Raw genomic sequence first — 21,512 nt, forward strand, 5'->3', positions numbered from 1 at the left:
AGGATTTCCATTTTATCGATAGTGATCTCATTTTATGTTCATTAATATGAACTGACCTATATAGTGTATTAATGTTTTATCATCATTGTCTTCATCTTTGACACGGTCTTTTACACGGTCACCCGGTATTTATTTTATTTTTTTAAATAATTTTAATTATTTTTTTTTATAAAATTGTAGCTCATTGTCAAACAAAAACCTTGCCAATAAATCTAAACTTGAAATAATGAAAAAAATGAACAAACTTTCATCAAATTTTCACAGTTTTTGTTCAGAATTTGTAGACATGTTTGGGTTCATTCTAGTATAATAAGGTGCAAGTTTGAAGTGTCTAGAAAATACCATTGATTTTTTGAATTTTTCTGTTTGCGGTGTTGCGCACTTTCTTCCATATAACGAACGTTCCCATTTTATGTTATATGGATGAATGCGCGTGTAGCGTTGTTGTTTTTTATTTCAACAGTTTAAATTAAGCTTTATTTTATAGTTTTTGTTAGACAATGATAAATGATGTACACAAATTTCAGTGTGGAAGAAAAAGTGCAACACCTTCAACGAAAAAAGTTCTCAAAAATCTACGCGAATTGAATGTACTATCTCGATCATTTAAACATCTCGGACTCGCCTACCACTAAAAATGATTATTTAAACCTAAAGTATATATTAAATGGTATTTAATATTTACTTTAGAGATGAAATTTCGACAAATTTGTTTAAACAAAAATGTTAAGCGCATATGCAGAATGTGGAAGCGAGATTGTTCTGCTTGCGTTTCTATGTTTATATCATTTATCAGTTTAAGCACATACGATTAAATGTAAAAAAAATATTTTTAATTGCGGATCCGAAAGAAATATTTATTAGTTGCATTGAGTTACGCAAAAATAGTGCCGAAAATCAATCGATTGTGCTGAAGGTGCCGGCTGCTTCCGAAAGGACCGAAAATGGCACAATGCTCACTTTTCCATCACTGTCACACATACAATCTCACTATTATGTTGACTTCGTTTTCCCCTTCCGATAACTTTTTGCTTCCGCGCTTGCCCAGCACCGCTGTGCAAAGCTTTGCACGCGCAGTCGCCCGCGACACATATATGCTGATTTGGGCATCCCTAATGTAATTAGTGAAATTAATAAAAAAAAAACAAATAATATAAAAATATCACGCTTGCCCACAATGAGAGGCGGGGGGCTTAGGTTTTTTCACGTAGTCAATATCTATCGTTTTTTTAGCTACATTCAAATTTGGCTCTTTTTAAGTTCACTGACGTACATATGACATCACCGGAAGGATGTGCTTAATTTGTGGACTTTATTTTGCCTAAAAAATTTCTATAAACAACCAAGGCAAGACGAATTTATACAAGGTGGTGTTGTAAAATCAGCTGATTTTTTCGTCTTACATGTATTTTGTTTTTGCTTTTACTGATTTGACAGCACACCCATTTTGTATCTTGTTGACGTTCGGAAGTTTTTTTGTGCAAAAAATTACGTTTTTTAACTTTCCAGTAATTTTTCTCTGTTACTAAATCTTGTAAGTAGAACTGATTTTGAATTATTTTCTTAATAAATCTTTACAATCTTTGTTTTTTTGCAGCAGCTTCTTCAAAAGATATTTATCCTTTGGACACAAATTACTTAAATACGATGCAAATCAGACATACGCTCATTTTTTTGGAATGTTGGACTAAGGATCCCGCGTTCAAAGGCTGGTTTTGTAACCACTTGAGGTTACGAGGCTTATTGCAATTGCACATTAAAAGCCAAATCCGGAAGAGCTGATCTATTGCAACACGAACACTCGCAAACGCATGAAAAAGCCGTAGCAGCATAAAATGTCAGAAAAAGTATGCGACTTTTTTAAGACTTCATTGAAAATGTAATGAACGCAAAAAAATGCTGAAATATTGCTATGTTCCTTTTTAGCAGAACGTAATTTAGCATTTTCGATAACCGACCACCTAACAAAATGTCTACAAGAGAAAAAAATATATTAAAAATCAACGCGATTCTTTAGTAACTTAAAACTTGCACATTATTATCCTGGATTCTCAAAAAAATTCTTAAAAATCTGAATAACTAGTTGAAAATCTAGCTGAAACTTTGCAGATTTTGTATAATTTGTTGCACAAAGTTTGAAATGTGGATTTATATTTTGTTTGTTATAAAATGAGCCAGGGCATGAATCCTGTATGACGACAATCGTTTGGACGATATCGTGTTGAAATTGTCTTGCGTCATGTAAACATAAATTGTTTGATCGTTTAAGCAATATTGTTAACTCGATTCCAATTTGGCTTTACGCAACAGTAACAGTAACACGTAACAGCATCACAAATACATGAATAAGTGTTTTGAAGTCATTGTTTTGTCTGTTTTTGGGTGGGAAATGACGTTTTTTCAGGCCAACGGGGGGCGTTTTCTCATGTCGAAGACCTGGCAACACTGCTTGACACCGACCATTGTTGAAGATGATTGAGATGGAAATTAGATGTTAATAAGAATAACAGATAAACTTTCACTTCTGACATTTTGCTCAAAATGAAAGTGAAAATGAAAGAAAAAAGTGTTTTTGACAATTAATACGGATTTCTTTATTGTATTGTCAGCATTGTCTAATCTAAACGCGCCGTTATTAAATATGCCTTGAGTTTCGGTCGAAAATATCCGTTGTGGTCAAGACGAATTCATACAAATAATAAGGGTACTCATTTAAAAGCGCAAAACCCTCGCAAACTTGCCAAAATGTAATTTTAAACCCTCGCAAATGAAATGTCAAAATTTGTATGGAAAACCACAGGCGAATTCATATAAGGTGGTAGCGGTAGCCCAAAAACAAAAAAACTATACTAACAAATTATACGCACAATGACAATCAGATTTTACAACAAACAAATTATTATAACAATCAGTACAACGGCAGCGAAAATCTAGGGGCCGGGTTATAATGGAAGTAATGGAACAGAGTAAACTGTTACTTAATTATCTATTGTATGCAAAATGAATGCAAATGGTTATAGTCACAATACAGAATTATAGTGCACGTAAGCGTAATTCAACATGAGAACACGTTTTAAGGCATTTTTATGAGTGATTTTATCTAAATTGGGTGTTTAAAATGGCTGACAACAATTTGGGTCATTTTGGTTTTCGTTGTTTTCTTTTCTTTGTTTACTTGGTTTAATTTTCTTCGTTTTCCAGCGAATCAAGATGGCGTAGAACCCACTAAAAATAGTTTAATTCCTTATCTTTTTGGACTAAAATCTGAAAAGTGTCAAAATGCCAGAGCGTAAGCAAACTGCGCTCACTAAAAGAAAATAACAGCAAAAGTAAAGGAACACAAAAAACCAAATTTTTAGTCCAAAGAAAGGCAACAACAAAGCTAACGTCAAATAAGAATGGAAATGTATGTACAAAACACATTCACACAAGCACAAGCACAAGCACAATAAACACTTAGGGCCGGTTGCTCAAAGCCCGGTTGACACTAATCCCCGGTTAAACATCGTTATCGACGTTACCGACACCATGTTATTTGCATGGAGCCGAAAACGTCGATAACGATGTTAATCGGTGATTCGTGTTAATCAGGCTTTGAGCAACCGGCCCTTACTATATCAATTTTTTTTACCTCCTTCCAATTTCAATTCACTTTTTTAACTTTTTAGATTATTCTCACTTTTTGCGTATTCTTTAATTTCTGTTAATTTAAATTCAGTTGAGTTTGACACTTTTCAGGATTTTGCCAGGAAAAATTCTTCTGACTAAATCTAACTACTTCGGACTGATGAGAGTCACTCTCACTGAGTGTTGCTCTCTCAGTTTTGCTGTCATTTCCGAGTTACGGGACGCTTTTTGGACTAAATCTGACTACTTCGGACTTTTTCTGACTATTTCTGGGAGATAAGGAACGCTCCTAATATCTACTTTTTTCATTTTCTTGTTCTTTCGTGAATTCGTCGCGATTCGTTACTATTCGCCCCGTGCACTATAACCAAGGCATTAGTTATCGCCTGTAATAAATATCGATACATTGTTTGTATCTCAAAACTGGAAAATGTTATAAACAATTGTAACAAATTTTCGAGGCGCAGGAGCATTTCATTGTGTATACATAGTAAAAATTTGGGATTGTTACCTTGCCTTTTATGCTATTATGTCGCATATAGAATCGAGCGAAACGGACTATTGGAGAAATGACGGAAAAACCTCTTTTGTCAAAGAATGGAAAAGCTGGTGCCGCCTCTGCGCGAAAGCTGACGCTCAGTACATTAATGTCCTATCGCGACAATATCCAGAGTTTTTACATGAAAGCACAAATTACAACCCATTTGACATGGTTTCCGTTATAGGGGATTTCTTTCGTGTTCATGTAAGCTTGTCTTTGAAAATTTATCTAATAGAATCATGATACATGAATAGAATTATGCATTATTTTTTATTCTTGCAAACAGATCAAAGAAGATGAAAAGCTTTCGCCTATGGTTTGTACGGATTGTTGCCATGTAATTGCATCATTCGTCAAATTCAGTGAGAATGTGGGAAAAGTTCAACAATTGTATGATGATCTTCTCCATAGTGACGACAAAACGAAAGTAGATATACTGGCTGTATATGAAAAGTATGGTTTAACTAAAGAACTTTCGGCGGTACAACAGGCCACCACGCCCACCGTAGAAGAAGTTTTCATTGCTGACTCGCCTAACACGAGCAATACACATGCCTCAAAGTATAAAGTAAAAAAGGAAAAAGCGTCTGATGAACTATCAACTGAGGTATTTATTAAAGAGTTTGAAAAGAAAGACGAATTAGATCCTTTTGGGGAAGAAAGTGCGCCTACCGGACTAAAGGACTGCCCTTCCACACCGGACGATGAGAGTAGTAGTGGAAGTGAAGATTATAATATGCCAATGGATACCTCAGAAGATGAAGAGGACTCAAAAAATAATGCAGTTAATAATGAAATCTTGCAATCAGATAACCCTTCAGAAATCTCGAAAAAGCGTAAATACATTTGCAAATTTTGCTCCCAACGTTTTCAACGTAGTGGCAACTACTCTGTTCATATGAAGAAAAAACATGGAATAATCGTTTGTCCGAAATGCACTAATTCATTCGAGAATGAATTAAGTTTAAAGCGTCATATGAAAGATCATCAGGAATTGTTCCCCTGCCCACACTGTGATCGAAAATTTCAAATAAAAGAATACGTAGCTCAACACATAAAGTTTGTGCACCAGGATGAACGTCCATTTATTTGCGAAACTTGCGGTGATGGTTTGCGCACTAAAGGACAACTCAAAGAGCATATGTTGACACACACAGATTATTCGCCCTTCGAATGTAAGGAATGTGGAAAATGCTTCAAGCAAAAGCAACGTTTGAAGGTACGGATATATCCGATATTTATATCATTATTTAACAGTAGCGCTATTTCCAGAGACACATGCAAATACATGGAGACAAGCATATATGCACAGAATGTGGCAAGCAATTAAGTACGCGTGCTACTCTTAATAGTCATTTGCTGGTGCATTCCGATAAGATGCCACATAAATGTGATTATTGTGGTCGGCTCTTTAAGCGTGCCAAAACTCTTAAAAATCATTTAATTGCACATACCGGCCTTAGACCTTATTCATGCGACTTTTGTGAAAAAACTTTCTCGACTGGCCCTAGTTGTCGTTTTCATAAAAAGACTATGCATCCAGTGGAACTAGCTGCGCTAGAAGCGTCAGGTGTTAAAGCGTATACAAGAAATATACCCAATTTGGATGTTTTAAAGGCAGTGTAAGTCTTAAGATGTGAAATTATAAGCTAAGCGAGTATGTATAATAGTTGTGTTTAATGAGCTGCTCTAGGTTACGCCAGGTTAAGATATGACACAAAATCGTGTTTCATGGGATATTTCTTGCTCTAACTTACTCTACTCTTGCTTTGGCGGCCTCTGTGGTGTAGTAGTAAGCAGTGCGCGCTTCCACTACGCAGGGCTTGGGTTCAAGCAATGGTCAAAGCAACACCACAAACAAATTTTGAAAAAAGGGTTTTTCTTAACAGCGGTCGCCCCTCGGCAGGCGATGTCAAACCTCCGAGTGTATTTCTGCGTAAAACTGTAGGTCCCTCCCCTTTGTGTGACAACATCAAGGCGCACGACACAAATCGGAGGGGAAGGTCGGCCAAACCCTAACATATGTGTAAGCGCCAATCTATTTTACCTTCCTTTTATTAGCTCGGGATGTAACTATGTAATATTGATGCGCCTAAAAGATGCAGCGATTTCTGTTCTCAAGTTACATACCTGATGACAGTACGAATGGCAATTATAATAGGGAGGTTAACACACTCTACTTTTTGTTTCATGAGTCTGCGCTAAATGGAACTAGAGCAACTTAGAGCACGATTTTCTGCACCAGCTTTTTTGATGGAGTAACCTAGAGCGAGCAACTGCGAATTTCTGCCTGAAAAGTGTTTCATGAGGTTTCTGATCTTAGTTGCTCGAACTTGCCCTATTGTTTATTGTCATTAAACACAACTAATAAATCTTGTGATATTGTTATCATGTTTTTTTTTCTCAGATCCCGGACGGCAGATAACCTCACGCCGCTGGCGTCGAAACAAAATGGTTATGCAGTATTCGATAAGAAAAGAGATATTCCAGATCAAGATTTGAATTCAAAACCGGTCGAAGATGCCAATAAATAAATAAATATAATGTGCTTAATATCAATCGCATACATCAACATTTTTTATCAAATGCCACCGTATTTTATGAGAGCAACTAAAAGAAGGATGACTCTAGATTACATGATTTCGAGGTTAAAACAACAGCAACAGTAGAAAACTTAGGCGAAAACAATGGTGAAAAACTAGAGTACATACATATGTATGTGCTAAGTAATTTTATTTATTTGTTTTGGTGATTTTCACATTTTGCATTACGTTGTGTGGAATTTTCTTCACAATAATCGGCCTTATCGCGAATTCCATATTCCCAAAAATTATAATGCTAAACAAAAAAGATTTTTCCCAATATGTTTACCAGTACGAATATGTTTAATGTTGTATACCTGTTAAATTAAAGGGGCGATTTAATCAAACCATAATTGGCGATAAGGCTGAATAATAAAAAATTAATCCAAAAATAAGTGTGTGTACAATTAAATCATATCAAGGCGAATTGATTTAAGGTGATAGTAGTACAAAAAAAAATTTACAACAGAGCTGGGCACGATTAGGTACATTTTCATTACTTATTTTTAGCATTACGATTACCCTAATTGTAATTATAACATGCTTGATAACGAATACTTTAAGTGTAATCTTTCAAATTTAACGATTACCACAAATGATGAAAATGGGCCACGCCCACTTATGACTACATGTGTATATCTCTGTTATAGCTGCACCAATTTCCCTCGCACGGTTGTTGGCCTTAGTACAACATATCAAATGGCCGAAAATTTTTTAAATCGGACAGTAACCACGCCCACATCCCATATAACGGTAATTTGGAGAAATAGGAAATCTGATAAATAGTAAATACCGAAGCTAATTTATTCAATTTGATGTTTGGAATAATTCTTTAGCACAAAATACGTTTATAATAAAATTTTGGAAAATGGGCGTGGCACCGCCCACTTATGACCACAAATGTCTTATCCCGGTAACCGTTCGAGCAATTCGTGCCAAACTCGGCATGGTCCACAAAAAAAAATCGATGAAAGGTTCCTTTGACCAAACCTAAACTACTACATGTTTTTGGGGTCGCTGAACATGAATCTGAAGTCCGTTTTGCTCCATCACGTCTGGATTTTCTTCTAACCTCAAAAAACATCTCGGATTTCACGAGAAAATCCGGGGAGGGTTTTGAGGTTAGGAATTTGAGGTTTGGATTGTAATGAATTTGAAAGTATTTTTGGTTATTTACATGTGTAAGTGTTTACATACAAAATAAGCAAACATTAGGTTTGTTCGTCGAAAATCCAGCAAGAATTATCCAACACTCAAAATATCAGAGAGTAAGAAAAAATTCTCTCAAATTCTCTCTCATGTTGAGAAACTTGCAAATTTCTGCACGAACGCGAATTTGCAGGAATTTGCAAGTTTCCTTGCCAGCTGGTGTCCACGGTTGCATTTCAAACATAAAAATTTTTTATAGAATTTTTAAAATTATTTCGGATGGCCAAAAACAGGATATACATGTATATTTCTTGTTGTTCTGACTTTCTTATACATACATTTCAATTTCTTCATCGTACTAGCTGTCCGGTTTCTTAAATCGACTCTGGTTGCAATTACATTCCGATTGCGAATACAATTTTTTTCAGCCGTGTTAAATTCAAATCATTGGAATTAACTAAATTAATTATATCAACAATTATTTACTTCCTTTTTTCATAACAAAATCGTGTTTATAAATTTTTAAATTTAACGAACTGATTTATTCAAATTATTGTAGACAAAAATGCAACCATGCGGCACAACCACATGTTTTTCGTGTTTGCAAATTCATGCTGGGAAAATTTTTTCCAGCAAAAATTTGCAACTTCTCTTCAAGAGAACTGTCACTTTGCTCTCACAATTTTCGATTGTTGGATAAATTTTTGGTCTGCACAAACGCGATTAGGGCAAAAATCGAGATAATTCGTACAAATTCGTACAAAAATTTTGCTCGACGAACAAACCTATTTACAACTAAATTTAGAGGTTATGTTGAAGTTGACAGAAGTTACCATTTTTTACTAGTAATTTTCAATGTTAAGCATGCTTTACAGTTCAATGCGAGCGTGAGCGTGAACGTTCGCAAAGGCAAATAATTCCATTTGTATTCTTTGGGACGCTCACACACATCTGTCAAAACTGGTCGTTCACATGCGAATGCTTTGCGTACGCACACAGTTGAGTGGGAGCTTGAAAAAAGGCATATTATGCTTTTTAAATTAGTTTTTATTCTGTATTTATGAAAGATATTTTAATTCTCTATCTTTTGATGTATCAACTATTGCAAAAAGTTAGGTAATAACGAAGATATTGGTCAAAATAAAAAGCTCACGCTCACGCTCGCATTGAACTGTATAGCAGGCTTTACTCTCTCGCTCGCTCAACGGGTGGGAAGGGCCGGCGCTTTACACCAGGAGCGGAGATGACATACCACCAACCCATAATGCCACCATCTTCCTCCCATGGAGCATAGACAGGGGCCAGGACTATGCACTGGGTCTCCTGAGAGCTCAGAACGAGAGCCTCAACACATCACTCTGGAGAGTCATGGAGGCAAAAGTTGAAGACGGCTACCTACGGCTGAATGTGGCTGTCGATGAAGACTCATTCTGCAGTATGAGACGGCAGAGCTTTAGGCTCAATTACAGGTACGGCAACGTCCTCGTCAAGCCATGGAAGCAGAGAATTCCTGGGGACGCTGCCCACACGACGCCAACAGGTGAGGCATTAACACACATGGCAATGGCCGTCGATGAGCAGTACGTAGAAGGGCCTTCGACCTCCGCGCCAGTCTCAGCGATAGCAAATGACAGAGACAAAATTGTCGACGAGCACCGCGTGGAAGGGCCTTTGACCTCCGCGGCTGCCATCGCGACGACAGAGACAACAGGATGGGCAGCTCAACAAGATGTGCCATCGACCAGGGAGCTGGAGGAGCTGGGAGAAGGCTTGAACCTTCAAAGCCCTGGCAGAGAACCGGAGGAACTAACGCTCTCAGAGGTAGACGAGCCGATGGTCCAGAGAAAAAAATCTGGACAACACCACGCCTTAGGATTGCCCAGATTAACCTCCATCACGCGGTAGCTGCATCTGCAGTTATCGCAAGAAAGTTCACTTCGGAGGATCTGGGCATAGTCTTAGGCCAAGAGCCGTGGGTGTATAAAGGTCAGGTGAAGGGCCTGACAGAGAAGTCTATCAAGGTAATCTGGGATTTATCATGTGATAACCCAAGAGCTTGTGTTATGTTAAAGAAGGAGACTAATTACTTCTGCATTTCAGAGTTTCTACCGAGAGATCTGGTGGGAATCCAACTACCGGTTAATCTCCACGGACAGGCAAGAGAAGTAGTTTTTGCTTCGGCTTACTTCGCTGGGGATGCCGCCATACCACCGGAGGAAGTTAGAGCATTGGTAACGGCAGAGGACTGGTAGAGTACAGCGAGAAGCTGCGCTTTCCATTGGTTATTGGATGTGATGCCAACGCACATAATGTACAGTGGGGCAGCACTGACACCAATAAAAGGGGTGAGCTTCTACTAGACTTTATATTAAGTAAGGGCCTTAGTATTTGCAATGTAGGTTATAAGCCCACTTTTGTAACTAGGGTAAGAGAGGAAGTTCAGGACGTTACTCTTGGGAACACCTGGGCGGGAAATTTGATCTCGGACCGGAGGGTCTCCTCAGAGCCCTCGATGTCGGATCATAGGATCATACAGTTTTCCCTAGAGATCTCCATGAATAGAGGCATGCCCAGTAAGAATCCCAGGAAGACCGACTGGAACAATTATCACAGACCACTACAGGCAAACCTAACCACCACAAACGTAGAGAACAGGGCTAAGCGATGGGAGGAATTGGAGGCGAAGGTCGGCAGCTTAAATGAGGCAATAACGAATGCCTATACATCAAGCTGCCGGCTGACTTCACCAAAAGGTCAGAATAGAAATCCATGGTGGAACTCCAACCTCTCAGGTCCCCGGAAAGAGGTCAGAAAACTCTTTAACCGTGCGAAACGTACTAGAAATTGGGATGACTATTTGTCCCCCGGAGGCTGCCAGATTGCACAGAGTAGCTAGAGGTACAGGTGAAAACCATATGGCGATAAAACTACCAGACGGCAGCTACACCAAAAGTGAGGAAGAGAGGGCCCTGGCCTTTCTGACTACCCACTTCCCAGGAGCATTAACTCCGGTGGCAGAGGATAGTGATTAATGTCATAAACTAGCCTCGGAGGACTGGAAGACGGCAAAATACCTGTTCACCTGGCCGACCGTACGATGGGCCATCGATTCGTTTGAGCCCTATAAAACCCCTGGGGTGGACGGCTTATGGCCGATTTTACACCAGAAAGAACTGGATCTGCTTACCCCGATCCTAATCAAAATCATGCGGGAAAGCCTGGAACTAGCCTATCTCCCACAGTCGTGGATGAGAGCCTGTGTCAAATTCATTCCTAAGATAGGCAAGTAAGACTACTCGCTGGCGAAATCTTTTTGCCCGATTAGTCTAACATCATTCCTTCTTAAGGCAATGGAGAAGATCATAGACAACCACATTGCATCATGGGCCACACGCCTATCGGGCAGGTAGATCGACGGCGCTGTTCCAGCTGTCAACTACCATACGGAATGCACTTGAGGGGGGGGGGAGGTAACACTGTGCGTTTTTAGACATTGAAGGAGCCTTTGATAACACCTCACGCGAGGCAGTAGATCGAGCTCTAGAGAGAAGGAACGTAGCCATCCCGAATCGAAGATTCGAAGACGAACTACTTGAGTTACTATCCAACAACGGCATTTTGTGCCAAGGATACGTGGACGATATAGTAATTATAGCGAGGGGCAAATTTGAAAGCACCCTCTGCGACATTGTACAAAGAGCACTCATCTTAACTAAAAGATGGTGTGGCACGGTGGGCCTTAACATAAACCCCGCCAAAACAGCCATTATTACTTTTACTAGGAGAAGAAACCTTCCAGGCATGCACTCTATAACATTAGGGGGCATAGAGATAGAAATGTGCAATTAAGTTAAGTATCTAGGAGTCATCTTCGACAGCAAAATGCTATGGAATAAGGACATTGAGTACGCTGTAATAAAAGCCACACCAGCTTTAATGGTGTGCAGGAGACTGGCCGGCAAATCGTGGGGGTGCAGCCCTTACATCCTACGATGGATGTACACAATGATTGTCAGGTCAATAGTTACATACGGAGCAGTGGCATGGTCCGAGCGGGCTGCCCTCAACACGGTAAGGGCGTCGCTGTCCAGGCTGCAGCGACTGGCGTGCACCTGTATAACAGGTGCCATGCGCACATGTCCTACTGCAGCCCTGGAGGTAATCCTGGATCTATCGCCACTGCACATAGTCATAGAACAAACCGCCAAAAAGCCCTCCTAAATTTTATGAGGGAGGCCACTGGAAAAGGCAAGGTGGTCTCGAGAAGACTGGGAGAGGAAATCAAAAAGCATGATTCCTATCTCCCAGCTCAATAGAGACGACATGGTTAGGCTAAGAACCTTCGAGAAAAGTTTAGAACCGAACAAGAGAGCAAGGCAACCTGGAACGAGACAATATTAGATAACACCTTTCGGCCCCATACCCAAAGGTGGTTCACAGATGGCTCCAAAACCGACGAAGGGATAGGGGCAGGAATACATGACCCCAAGCCAGTATCTCCATTCCCCTGGGGAACTATACCAGTATCTTTCAGGCGGAGGTTTTTGCCATCGACATCTGTGCAGAGGTAATTCTGCAGAGATAACCAAGAAAACAGCACATTGTCATCTGCAGCGACAGTCAGGCTGCACTGAGAGCCGTATCGCCGTGTGAAATTAATTCACGGTTGGTATGGGAATGTGTAAACAGACTAAACGCCCTGGGGGAACTCAACACAGTACATCTGATGTAGGTCCCGGGCCACAAAGGCGTTCAGGGCAACGAGGAGGCCGACAAGCTCGCTAGGGAAGCAACAGCCACTCGACCCATAGGACCAGAACCCTTCCTTACAGTTGGTCCACACACTATCAGGGAAGAGTTACGAGTAGAGGAACGAAACCTGATCAGAACACATTGGAAGAACACGTCTGGACTAAGGTAGGCGAAAGAACTTCTAGGAAGCTGTAATCCCAGAAGATTCAGAGAACTAATTACACTCAACAAGACTAATTTAAGGTTTATTACACGAGTGCTAACTGGTCACTGAAGGCTGCGGGCCCATATGCATACCTTAGAGATTAGAGCAGACGATTCCTGCCGCTATTGCGACAGGGTCCCAGAAACCCCGCGCACATCCTCTTAGAATATGACGCAGTGTCGAGAAGAAGGCAAACACACTTGGGAAAGTTGTGGCCTGAGGCTTCACACATTCACTCTCTACATCCCTCGAAACTGCTTGGTTTCATCAGAGCACTGGGGCTGGACGAGGTGTTTTGATGAGCTCTGAGGGCACAATATACCTAAGGTCGCAGTGCACTTCTTCTAACAAATCTATCTATCTACTCTCTCGCTCTGAGCAAATTTTTAATTTTTGACAGTTTTACTAGTTTTAGTCGAAGGTGTTTTTGACCGGGTCACCCATTTGAATACAATAGCCCGAAATCATTGGGCAAATAACTAAACTGTATAGAGTTAAATCGTTATTTGGTTTTCCTCAATCAACAATTGCACCAAGATGACATCACGCACACAGCGGATACACAAAGAGCGGATTAGCGGTAACGCGATGGGCGCAATCTCTATTTCTCCCAATCGCGTATTCAGATTGTATTTAAAAGGTCAGGAGCTAAGTCCTCATATCGCCAGGGCCTTCCTCCAATTTGATAAACTATTATCGGTCAGATTATATTTTTAGGTTGTAATGTAAAATTTGGAGTGCAATGGGGTATAGTCATCGCGTCCTCGTTCGCGCACTCTGGGCAACGTGAGCAACCCATGTGCGAGATGCGGTAACCAATCCGAGTGGAGCCTTGGGTCACGGCAGAAAGAGAGGGAGCTTCGGTGGGGCCACTCTGACTTATTCGGTTTAAGGGCTCACTGAAGTCTGCAGCGTCTGTTCACCAGTAGGTGCGGCTGCAAGCGGGTGTCTGCTTGGAGCAGGCGGCTCGCTATATAAACGTGTATTTGGTTGCGAAACCACCCCCGTCCCAGCAATGGGTTGTGCGCTGGGCTTGGGACCCGCCACGTAAAACCACTTCCAGTGAAGAAGCAAGGCAAAGCCTCGGATGAGACCCCCCCTTATGATGACGACCACGGCAAACGTTTAAAGGACTACGATTTGAGGGCATGCACCTGGAATGTCCGGACCCTTAATGGGGAAGGTGCCTCTGCCCGGCTGGTTGATGTCCTCGTAAGGACAAAAGCTGACATCACCGCCATCCAAGAAATGCGTTGGACGGGGCAAGGCAAACAATGTCTGGGGCCTTGCGACGTGTACTACAGCTGCCATGTAAAGGAGCGCAAATTCGGAGTTGGATTTGTGGTGGGAGAGAGACTCCGTCGCCGAGTACTGTCGTTCACCCCGGTGGACGAGCGTCTAGCCACAATCCGCATCAAAGCGAGATTCTTCAACATCTCGCTCATCTGCGCCCATGCCCCGACGGAAGAGAAGGATGAGGCATCCAAGGATCTCTTCTATGAGTGCTTGGGGCGCACGTACGAGCGCTGCCCCCGTCATGATATCAAAATCGTGCTTGGCGACTTCAATGCCAGGGTGGGCAAAGAAGAGATCTTTGGAACCACCGTCGGAAAATTCAGCCTCCACGACGAAACGTCCGACAACGGATTGAGGCAGATCGACTTCGCCGGGGCCCGAAACATGGTAGTATGCAGTACTAGGTTCAATCATAAAAAGATCCATCAAGCTACCTGGCTGTCTCCGGATCGAAAAACGAGAAACCAAATCGATCATGTTGTGATAGACGGAAGGCACGCTTCCAGTGTTTTAGACGTACGCACACTCCGAGGCCCAAACATCGACTCGGACCACTATCTTTTTGCAGCCAAGATACGCACCAGCCTCTGTGCAGCAAAAAATGCAATCACAACAGACAGCCAGCGCTTTCGCTACTCGACTCTCACACCTGCTCTCAGAGAGCACTCTTCAACAAACCGACATATGCGAGCAGTGGAACCACATTTCCCGCTCATTAAGTACCGCCGCCGAAGAAGTAGTCGGATTTCAGCGAGCCCGAAAGAACAACTGGTACGATGAGGAGTGTCAGGAAGCTGCAGAGAAAAAAGATGCCGCCTACAGGGCCACGCTGCGATCGGGCGCAACGCGCGCTATGTGGGACCGCTATAGGGATCTGAAGAGGAAAGCGAGTCGTATTTGCCGCAACAAGAAGAGAGGCAGAAATACGTGAGTGCGAAGAGCTTGAAATGCTGGCCGACAGGAGGAATGCCCGAAAATTTTACCAGAGAGTTAGGCGACTTACGGCAGGTTTAAAGACCGGGGCGCACTCCTGTAAGAACAATAATGGCGACCTAGTAACTGATGTCCAGAGCGTACTTAAATTATGGAGGGAACACTTTTCCGCCCTACTAAATGGTAGCAGCACGGAAAGTTGTGGAGAAGAAGAACCCGAGCCCGCAGTCGATGATGACGGAGTCGACGTTCCACCGCCTGACTATGACGAGGTACGTATAGCAATAACGCGGTTGAAAAGCAACAAAGCCGCTGGAGCTGACAGCCTGCTAGCTGAGCTATTGAAGTACGGCGGCGAGGAGTTGATAAGGTGCATGCATCAACTCTTGTGCAGAATATGGTCAGATGAACGTATGCCCGACGACTGCAATTTAAGTGTGCTCTGCCCAATCCACAAGAAAGGTGACCCCGCCATTCGCGCCAACTACCGCGGGATCAGCCTTCTAAGCATAGGTTACAAGGTCTTATCGAGCGTATTGTTTGAAAGACTGAAGCCCACCGTCAATGAAGTGATTGGGCCTTATCAGTGTGGCTTTAGACCAGGCAAATCCACCATAGACCAGGTATTCACAACACGCCAAATCTTGGAAAAGACCCGCGAGAAAAGGATCGACACTCACCACCTATTTGTCGACTTTAAAGCCGCTTTTGACAGCACTAAAAGGAGTTGCCCGTACGCCGCTATGTCTGAATTTGGCATCGCCTCAAAACTCATACGGCTGTGTAAAATGACGTTGAGCAATACCACCAGCTCCGTCAGAATTGGGAAAAACCTCTCCGAGCCGTTCGCCACAAAACGGGGTTTCAGACAGGGTGACTCCCTTTCATGTGACTTCTTTAATCTGATGTTGGAGAAGATAATAAGAGCTGCAGAACTAAACCGCTCAGGAACAATTTACTACAAGAGCGTGCAATTGCTAGCTTATCCGATGACATCGATATCATCGGTAACAAAAACCGCGAAGTCTGTTCTGCCTTTTCCAAGTTGGATAGGGAAGCAAAGCGAATGGGTCTGGTGGTAAACGAAAACAAGACGAAGTATCTCCTGTCACTGTTGACAGTTACAATTTCGAGAAAGTAGAGAATTTCGTTTACTTGGGAACCAGCATTAACACCGATAATAATGTCAGCATTGAAATCCAACGCAGAATCACTCTTGCCAACAAGTGCTACTTTGGACTGAGTAGGCAATTCAGGAGTAAAGTCCTCTCTCGACGTACGAAAACCACGCTCTATAAGTCACTCAGAAGCATGGACAATGACAACATCCGATGACGCGGCTCTTGGAGTGTTTGAAAGAAAGATTTTGCGGAAGATTTACGGGCCTTTACGCGTTGGCGACGGCGAGTACCGCAGACGATGGAATGATGAGCTGTATGAGCTTTACAACGATATGGACATAGTGCAGCGAATTAAAATACAGCGGCTCCGTTGCCTTGGTCATGTCGTTCGAATGGACACCAACGCTCCAGCTCTGAAAGTATTCAACTCGGAACCCGCTGGTGGTAGCAGAGGATTGGCGTTTCCAATTGGCGTCAGTTGGAACAGAGGAGAAACGACTGGCGTGCTTTGCTGAACTCGGCCAAAATCGCTTAGGCTGAACCGCCTCCAGATGGTCGCTAACTAAACACGTATTTAGTGCACCTATAATAATTTTTTCTATATTCGAAAAGCACGATCTTTAAAAAAAAACGTACCTTTACGACGATGTAAGTTTTAATCCGTTATGTCAATCCGTTTTATTTTAATCGGCAGTTGAATCACAGATTGTGAGACTCGGTTAAAATTAATTATTTCTTGCTATTAAGTGATTTCGTAATTAAAGAAATTTTTTCTTTTGAAAATTTTTTGTGATACAAAAATATTCAGTGGGTTTCGTAGTTAAAAGCACAGTATTTTTATATAAGTTTTATAATTATGTCACCATTCGAAATGGAGAAAATTGCTTTCGAACACAGACAGTCTACAGGCCGGCTTGCCGACATATAAAAACCCAGTTTGCATTTTTGACCGTCTGCAGATAGGATTGCCGGTTCGTAGGTCAACATTGTGTAAGAGAAAGCTGAAAATACGTCAAAGTATATCGGCGAGCCCGTCTCCAGACGGTCTTGGTGTTTCTCCCCTATAGGAAAAAGTTACTGTCACAAATCGAAATGGACATCATTTTTGGATTTCTCGTGCTAAAATCACCCATTCCTGAATTTTTCAACTCATACAAAAATTGGCCTACTGGAGGGTTAATTTGTTCATACGATAGTACGGCAATTTGCGCAACTAAGTTCCAATTCGGCATTTTAATATGACAGCGCATATTGGACATTTCCATCAGTTATAGTTTAGGCCGGTGTTATGCAGAAATTTTGTTTGGCAAACTGCGTGCAATTGTTGTTGCAGCAAACTCGGAGAGAGCGAGTTTGGCGACTCTCACAGCAAACTAATTTTGTTTGGTCAAACTGCGGCAAATTCGGTGTTGTCATATACAAAAATTTTAGATAATTGTTGTTATACACAAAAATTGCCGTGATACCGAAAGCTAGGGAACTGAATATATGCTGTAGAAGCTTCAAAGATTGGGGCACAGTTAATTGCCTATACGATATCATAAAAATATATTTATTGTGCGCGTTATGTACATCTGAAATTTTCATTTCGTGTTGGCAATAGCCATGAAAACCATAATGAACGTGCAACCCTGTGCCAAACTCGACATAACCACCGCCGAGCAAACTAAGCAGCCGCCATTTAATTTGGCAAACAAAAGTTTGTCTGCATAACACCGACCTTAGAAATAAAAGAGGCTGGTGCTTTGCATTAAACCAACTTGGAACTCAGTCCTACTGTCAAAATTCATTTGAATTGACAGCAGGCTGCACGCACCTTGAAAGTCAATTTTACTTTAAAGATGCCGTCTTCAAGTTCTTGATCGTGTATTTTGGGGGGTTACCGCAATTATCGACATGTTATCGCGTGGCGATAATTGTGTGTCATGGTTTTACAAAAATAGTGAATTCGTAAACATTTACGGATAAGAAAATAGGAAACTTTGTTAAACATTAAGCAGAATAGAAGTTTAATATAGTCAGCGCATATCCCAAATTACTTAAAAGTTCCCCACAAAAAATAATTTAGTACTTGCGTATGTCGGATATACTTATGAATATGACAGAATCTTGTACATTTGGTAGAGATAATTTTATTGCTGAGGAATGGAAAAATTGGTGCCGTCTCTGTGCAAGGGCTAATTCTCAATACATAAACATCATATCCGCACAGAGTCAGCTAAATGCGATAAATAATAGCGGCTACGACTGCAGTACTATTGCTCCTTTTATAGAGGACTTCTTTCGGGTTCATGTAAGAAAAACATTTCGAAACAAAATAAGTACATGCATATGTACATATGTATTTAATTGCTTTTTTTTAGATTAAAGAGGATGAAAAACTCTCGCAGTTGGTTTGTACAGAATGTTATCAAGTAATGAATTCTATAATCAGATTTAAAGAGCGGGTAAACAGGGTTCAGCAAATGTACGACGATTTACAATGTAACAAATACCTAGGCAAACTAAATTCAAGTGCTTTGCATGAGAAATACGAGTTAATTGAAAATGAACCATTTTTAATCCCTTGTGCCACTAAACTTCCAGTTGAAGAAATTTTCGTTGCCGATTTGCCAGTTACAAATGCTTCTCAATCATCAGAAATCGAAATAAAAAGTGAGAGAAATACTGACGAAATGCAGACGGATGTTCTTGCAGCTGAGTTAGAGAAAATAGATGAATTCAAAGATCCATTTGGCGATGCAGAAAGTAATAGCGATGACCCAGATTATTCGCCGGTGGGAAGTAGTGACGATGAAGATAGTGATGAAGATTTTGAAGTAAAAAAGGAGGATTCAAAAAACGTTACAAAAGAGTCGGAAAAAATCTCGGATGCGTCTACACATGGCTTGGAGTATAACTACTCTTGTAAAATGTGCTCTGAAAGTTTTAAGTATATTAGGGATTACGGTGGTCATATGAAAAAGGCACATGGTGAAGTAATTTGTCCCCATTGCCCCGATTCATTCAAAAACACTTATAAATTGAAGTCGCATATGAAAGTTCACCCAAAGTCATTTTCCTGTTCACATTGCGATAAAAGTTTCGCAACAAGACAACGTTTAGAAAGACATATAAAATGTAAGCACGTGGCTCGGCCATCGCTTATTTGTGAAGTATGTGGTGTGACTTTGCTCACAAAAAAACAACTATCAGACCACATGTTACAGCACACTGATTATGCGCCATTTGAATGTAAGGTTTGCGGTGGATGTTTCAAATTGAGAAGTCGTTTAAAGGTAATAAATATGTACACACATTAGAACGCAAACATATATGTAAATGCTTTTAATATCATTTTCCAGAGGCATATGCAAATACATGGAGACAAGCTTATTTGTCCAGAATGTGGCAAACAGTTGAGCTCGCGAGCTACTCTCAAGAGTCATTTATTGGTACATTCCGATAAGATGTCTCATAAATGTGACTTTTGCGGCCGTCTCTTTAAGCGGCCAAATACATTGAAAAACCACATAATTGCCCATACTGACCTCAGACCTTACAAATGCGACTTTTGTGATAAATGTTTCTCTACTGGGCCAAGTTGTCGTTTTCATAAAAAAACTATGCATCCGATGGAATTAGCTGCGCTGGAAGCAACAGGGGCTAAAGCTTATACCAAAAATATCCCTAAACTACACGTACTAAAAGAAGTGTAAGTTATGCAAGGACCTGTCTTATTTTGAAGGGTTAAATTATAATATCTATTTCAATTAACTCAAGGTCGAAAATGGGCAAAAACTTGAAACCACTGGCATCGAAACAAAATGGTTTTGCACATTTCGATAAGGAAATACAACAAAAACCTGAGGCTACAGATACACAGCCGACAGTCGATACAACAAGTTTATAATAAGTATAATTCTAGAATATAACTGCAATTAAAAACAATTTTATATTTTCCAGTTAAGCCGAAGGAAATTCTTAATACACTTATAAAATACATCCTTTCGTTTTGAAATAAAATCTAAGTCTATGCTATGTAAATGTTTAGTTATATCTATGTATTCGTCGTTATAAATAATTTTACTAATTAGTGGTTTAGATGTGGACATTGTAAACATATGCATTTATTTTGACAAAGTAATAGGCGCGCTTTCCTAAAAGAGCCTGTGTATCTTTGTGTTTAAAGCAAAACATATTTAAAAAATTCAAAATTTCTTCACCATTAATTAAATTTGATGAATATTCTTTAGGTTTTACTATTCTCATGTGGAAATTCTACTCGCACATACTACATTGAATATATATATTTTATCTTACAGACCCAGATTTAAATAAATTAAGTATAAAATGAAAAATGTCTTTTCGGTAGGGTAAAATTTGCAGCTACTCCATGGAAACTTTAACTGGTCTGGTACGATATGTCGAAATTTAAAATGTCGAAACTAAAAATACCGAAAAAATTTCGAAAAAAATAGTTAGAACATCAAAAATGTCTAGAAAAAATGTCGAAAAAAATATCGAAATAATTGGGGTATTCACAACGGTGTAGTAGTATCCGCAATTCACTTCCGAGTGAATTACAACCCCTGCCAATTTGAATTCAAAGCGCATTTGATTTAAATTCACCCGGAAGTGAATTCGGAACCTGCTTGATTATGTATATTTTTATACCCTTCATGAACATTAAATCGTGTTTGGATTCGATGTTTGTATGTACCAGAAGAAGGGAAAACCCCCTAAAGTTATACCAAAATCATCAAAAGGACGAGTTGAGTCGATTAAGCCATGTCCGTCTGTCTGTCTGTCCCTCTGTTAGGTACACGGTTGTGTTTTTTTATACATAATCTACTAATCATTTGTCGAACGGACAAATTCGGATCACTATAACTTACAGTTCCAATACACCTGATTGTTCAGATATGAAAAATCTATCAAGATCGGTCAATCATACACAGTATATTTTTGATGCCACCGACATAGCAATAATAAAGAAATTTTAAAATGTTAATACAAAGTTTCCAACCTTTTTTGAACATTTTCATTTTGAAATGATACGATTTCGAGATTAGAAATATTTTTAAATTTCTACATTTCTGTTTCGACATTTTAATTTTCGACTTATCGTATGGCTCCCTCCTTAAACGCTTTTGATTGGGTAAAACCAATAGTATTCCGCCGCGACCTAAAGGTTTCTTTCAGAAACCAATTCACAAATATTCAACACATTTTATTGAGCTTGAGGCCGATTTTGATGAAAAACTATTGCGGCAAAGCAACAATAATTTGGAAAAAAATGGTAGAAATGATACATAGCTATTTCG

At 40.3% G+C, this 21,512-nt stretch overlaps 1 protein-coding gene across 1 annotated transcript; it reads left to right on the forward strand.

Moving 5' to 3' along the window:
- Positions 1–4,021: 4,021 nt before the first annotated feature.
- Positions 4,022–20,248, forward strand: LOC118736378. Its single transcript, XM_036466473.1, has 9 exons — positions 4,022–4,372; positions 4,455–5,387; positions 5,441–5,790; positions 6,576–6,699; positions 9,079–9,720; positions 18,275–18,499; positions 18,570–19,484; positions 19,551–19,900; positions 19,969–20,248. Exons 1-9 carry the CDS (start codon positions 4,157–4,159, stop codon positions 20,096–20,098), a joined length of 3,885 nt encoding a protein of 1,294 aa, XP_036322366.1. The 5' UTR covers positions 4,022–4,156; the 3' UTR covers positions 20,099–20,248.
- Positions 20,249–21,512: the final 1,264 nt, after the last annotated feature.

Source organism: Rhagoletis pomonella, unplaced genomic scaffold (assembly GCF_013731165.1).
Source record: "Rhagoletis pomonella isolate Grant_MI unplaced genomic scaffold, Rhpom_1.0 Rhpom_scaffold_00003, whole genome shotgun sequence".
NCBI classification, from domain to species: Eukaryota; Metazoa; Arthropoda; class Insecta; order Diptera; family Tephritidae; genus Rhagoletis; species Rhagoletis pomonella.

Bases quoted from the DNA above. Each gene is read 5' to 3' on its own strand.
- LOC118736378 (XM_036466473.1), top strand. From the start codon at position 4,157: ATGTCGCATATAGAATCGAGCGAAACGGACTATTGGAGAAATGACGGA. The intron at 6,700-9,078 runs TAAATAAATATA...TGAACTGTATAG, and splicing joins CGGTCGAAGATGCCAATAAA to CAGGCTTTACTCTCTCGCTC. The intron at 9,721-18,274 runs GTAGACGAGCCG...AAAATAATTTAG, and splicing joins AGGAACTAACGCTCTCAGAG to TACTTGCGTATGTCGGATAT.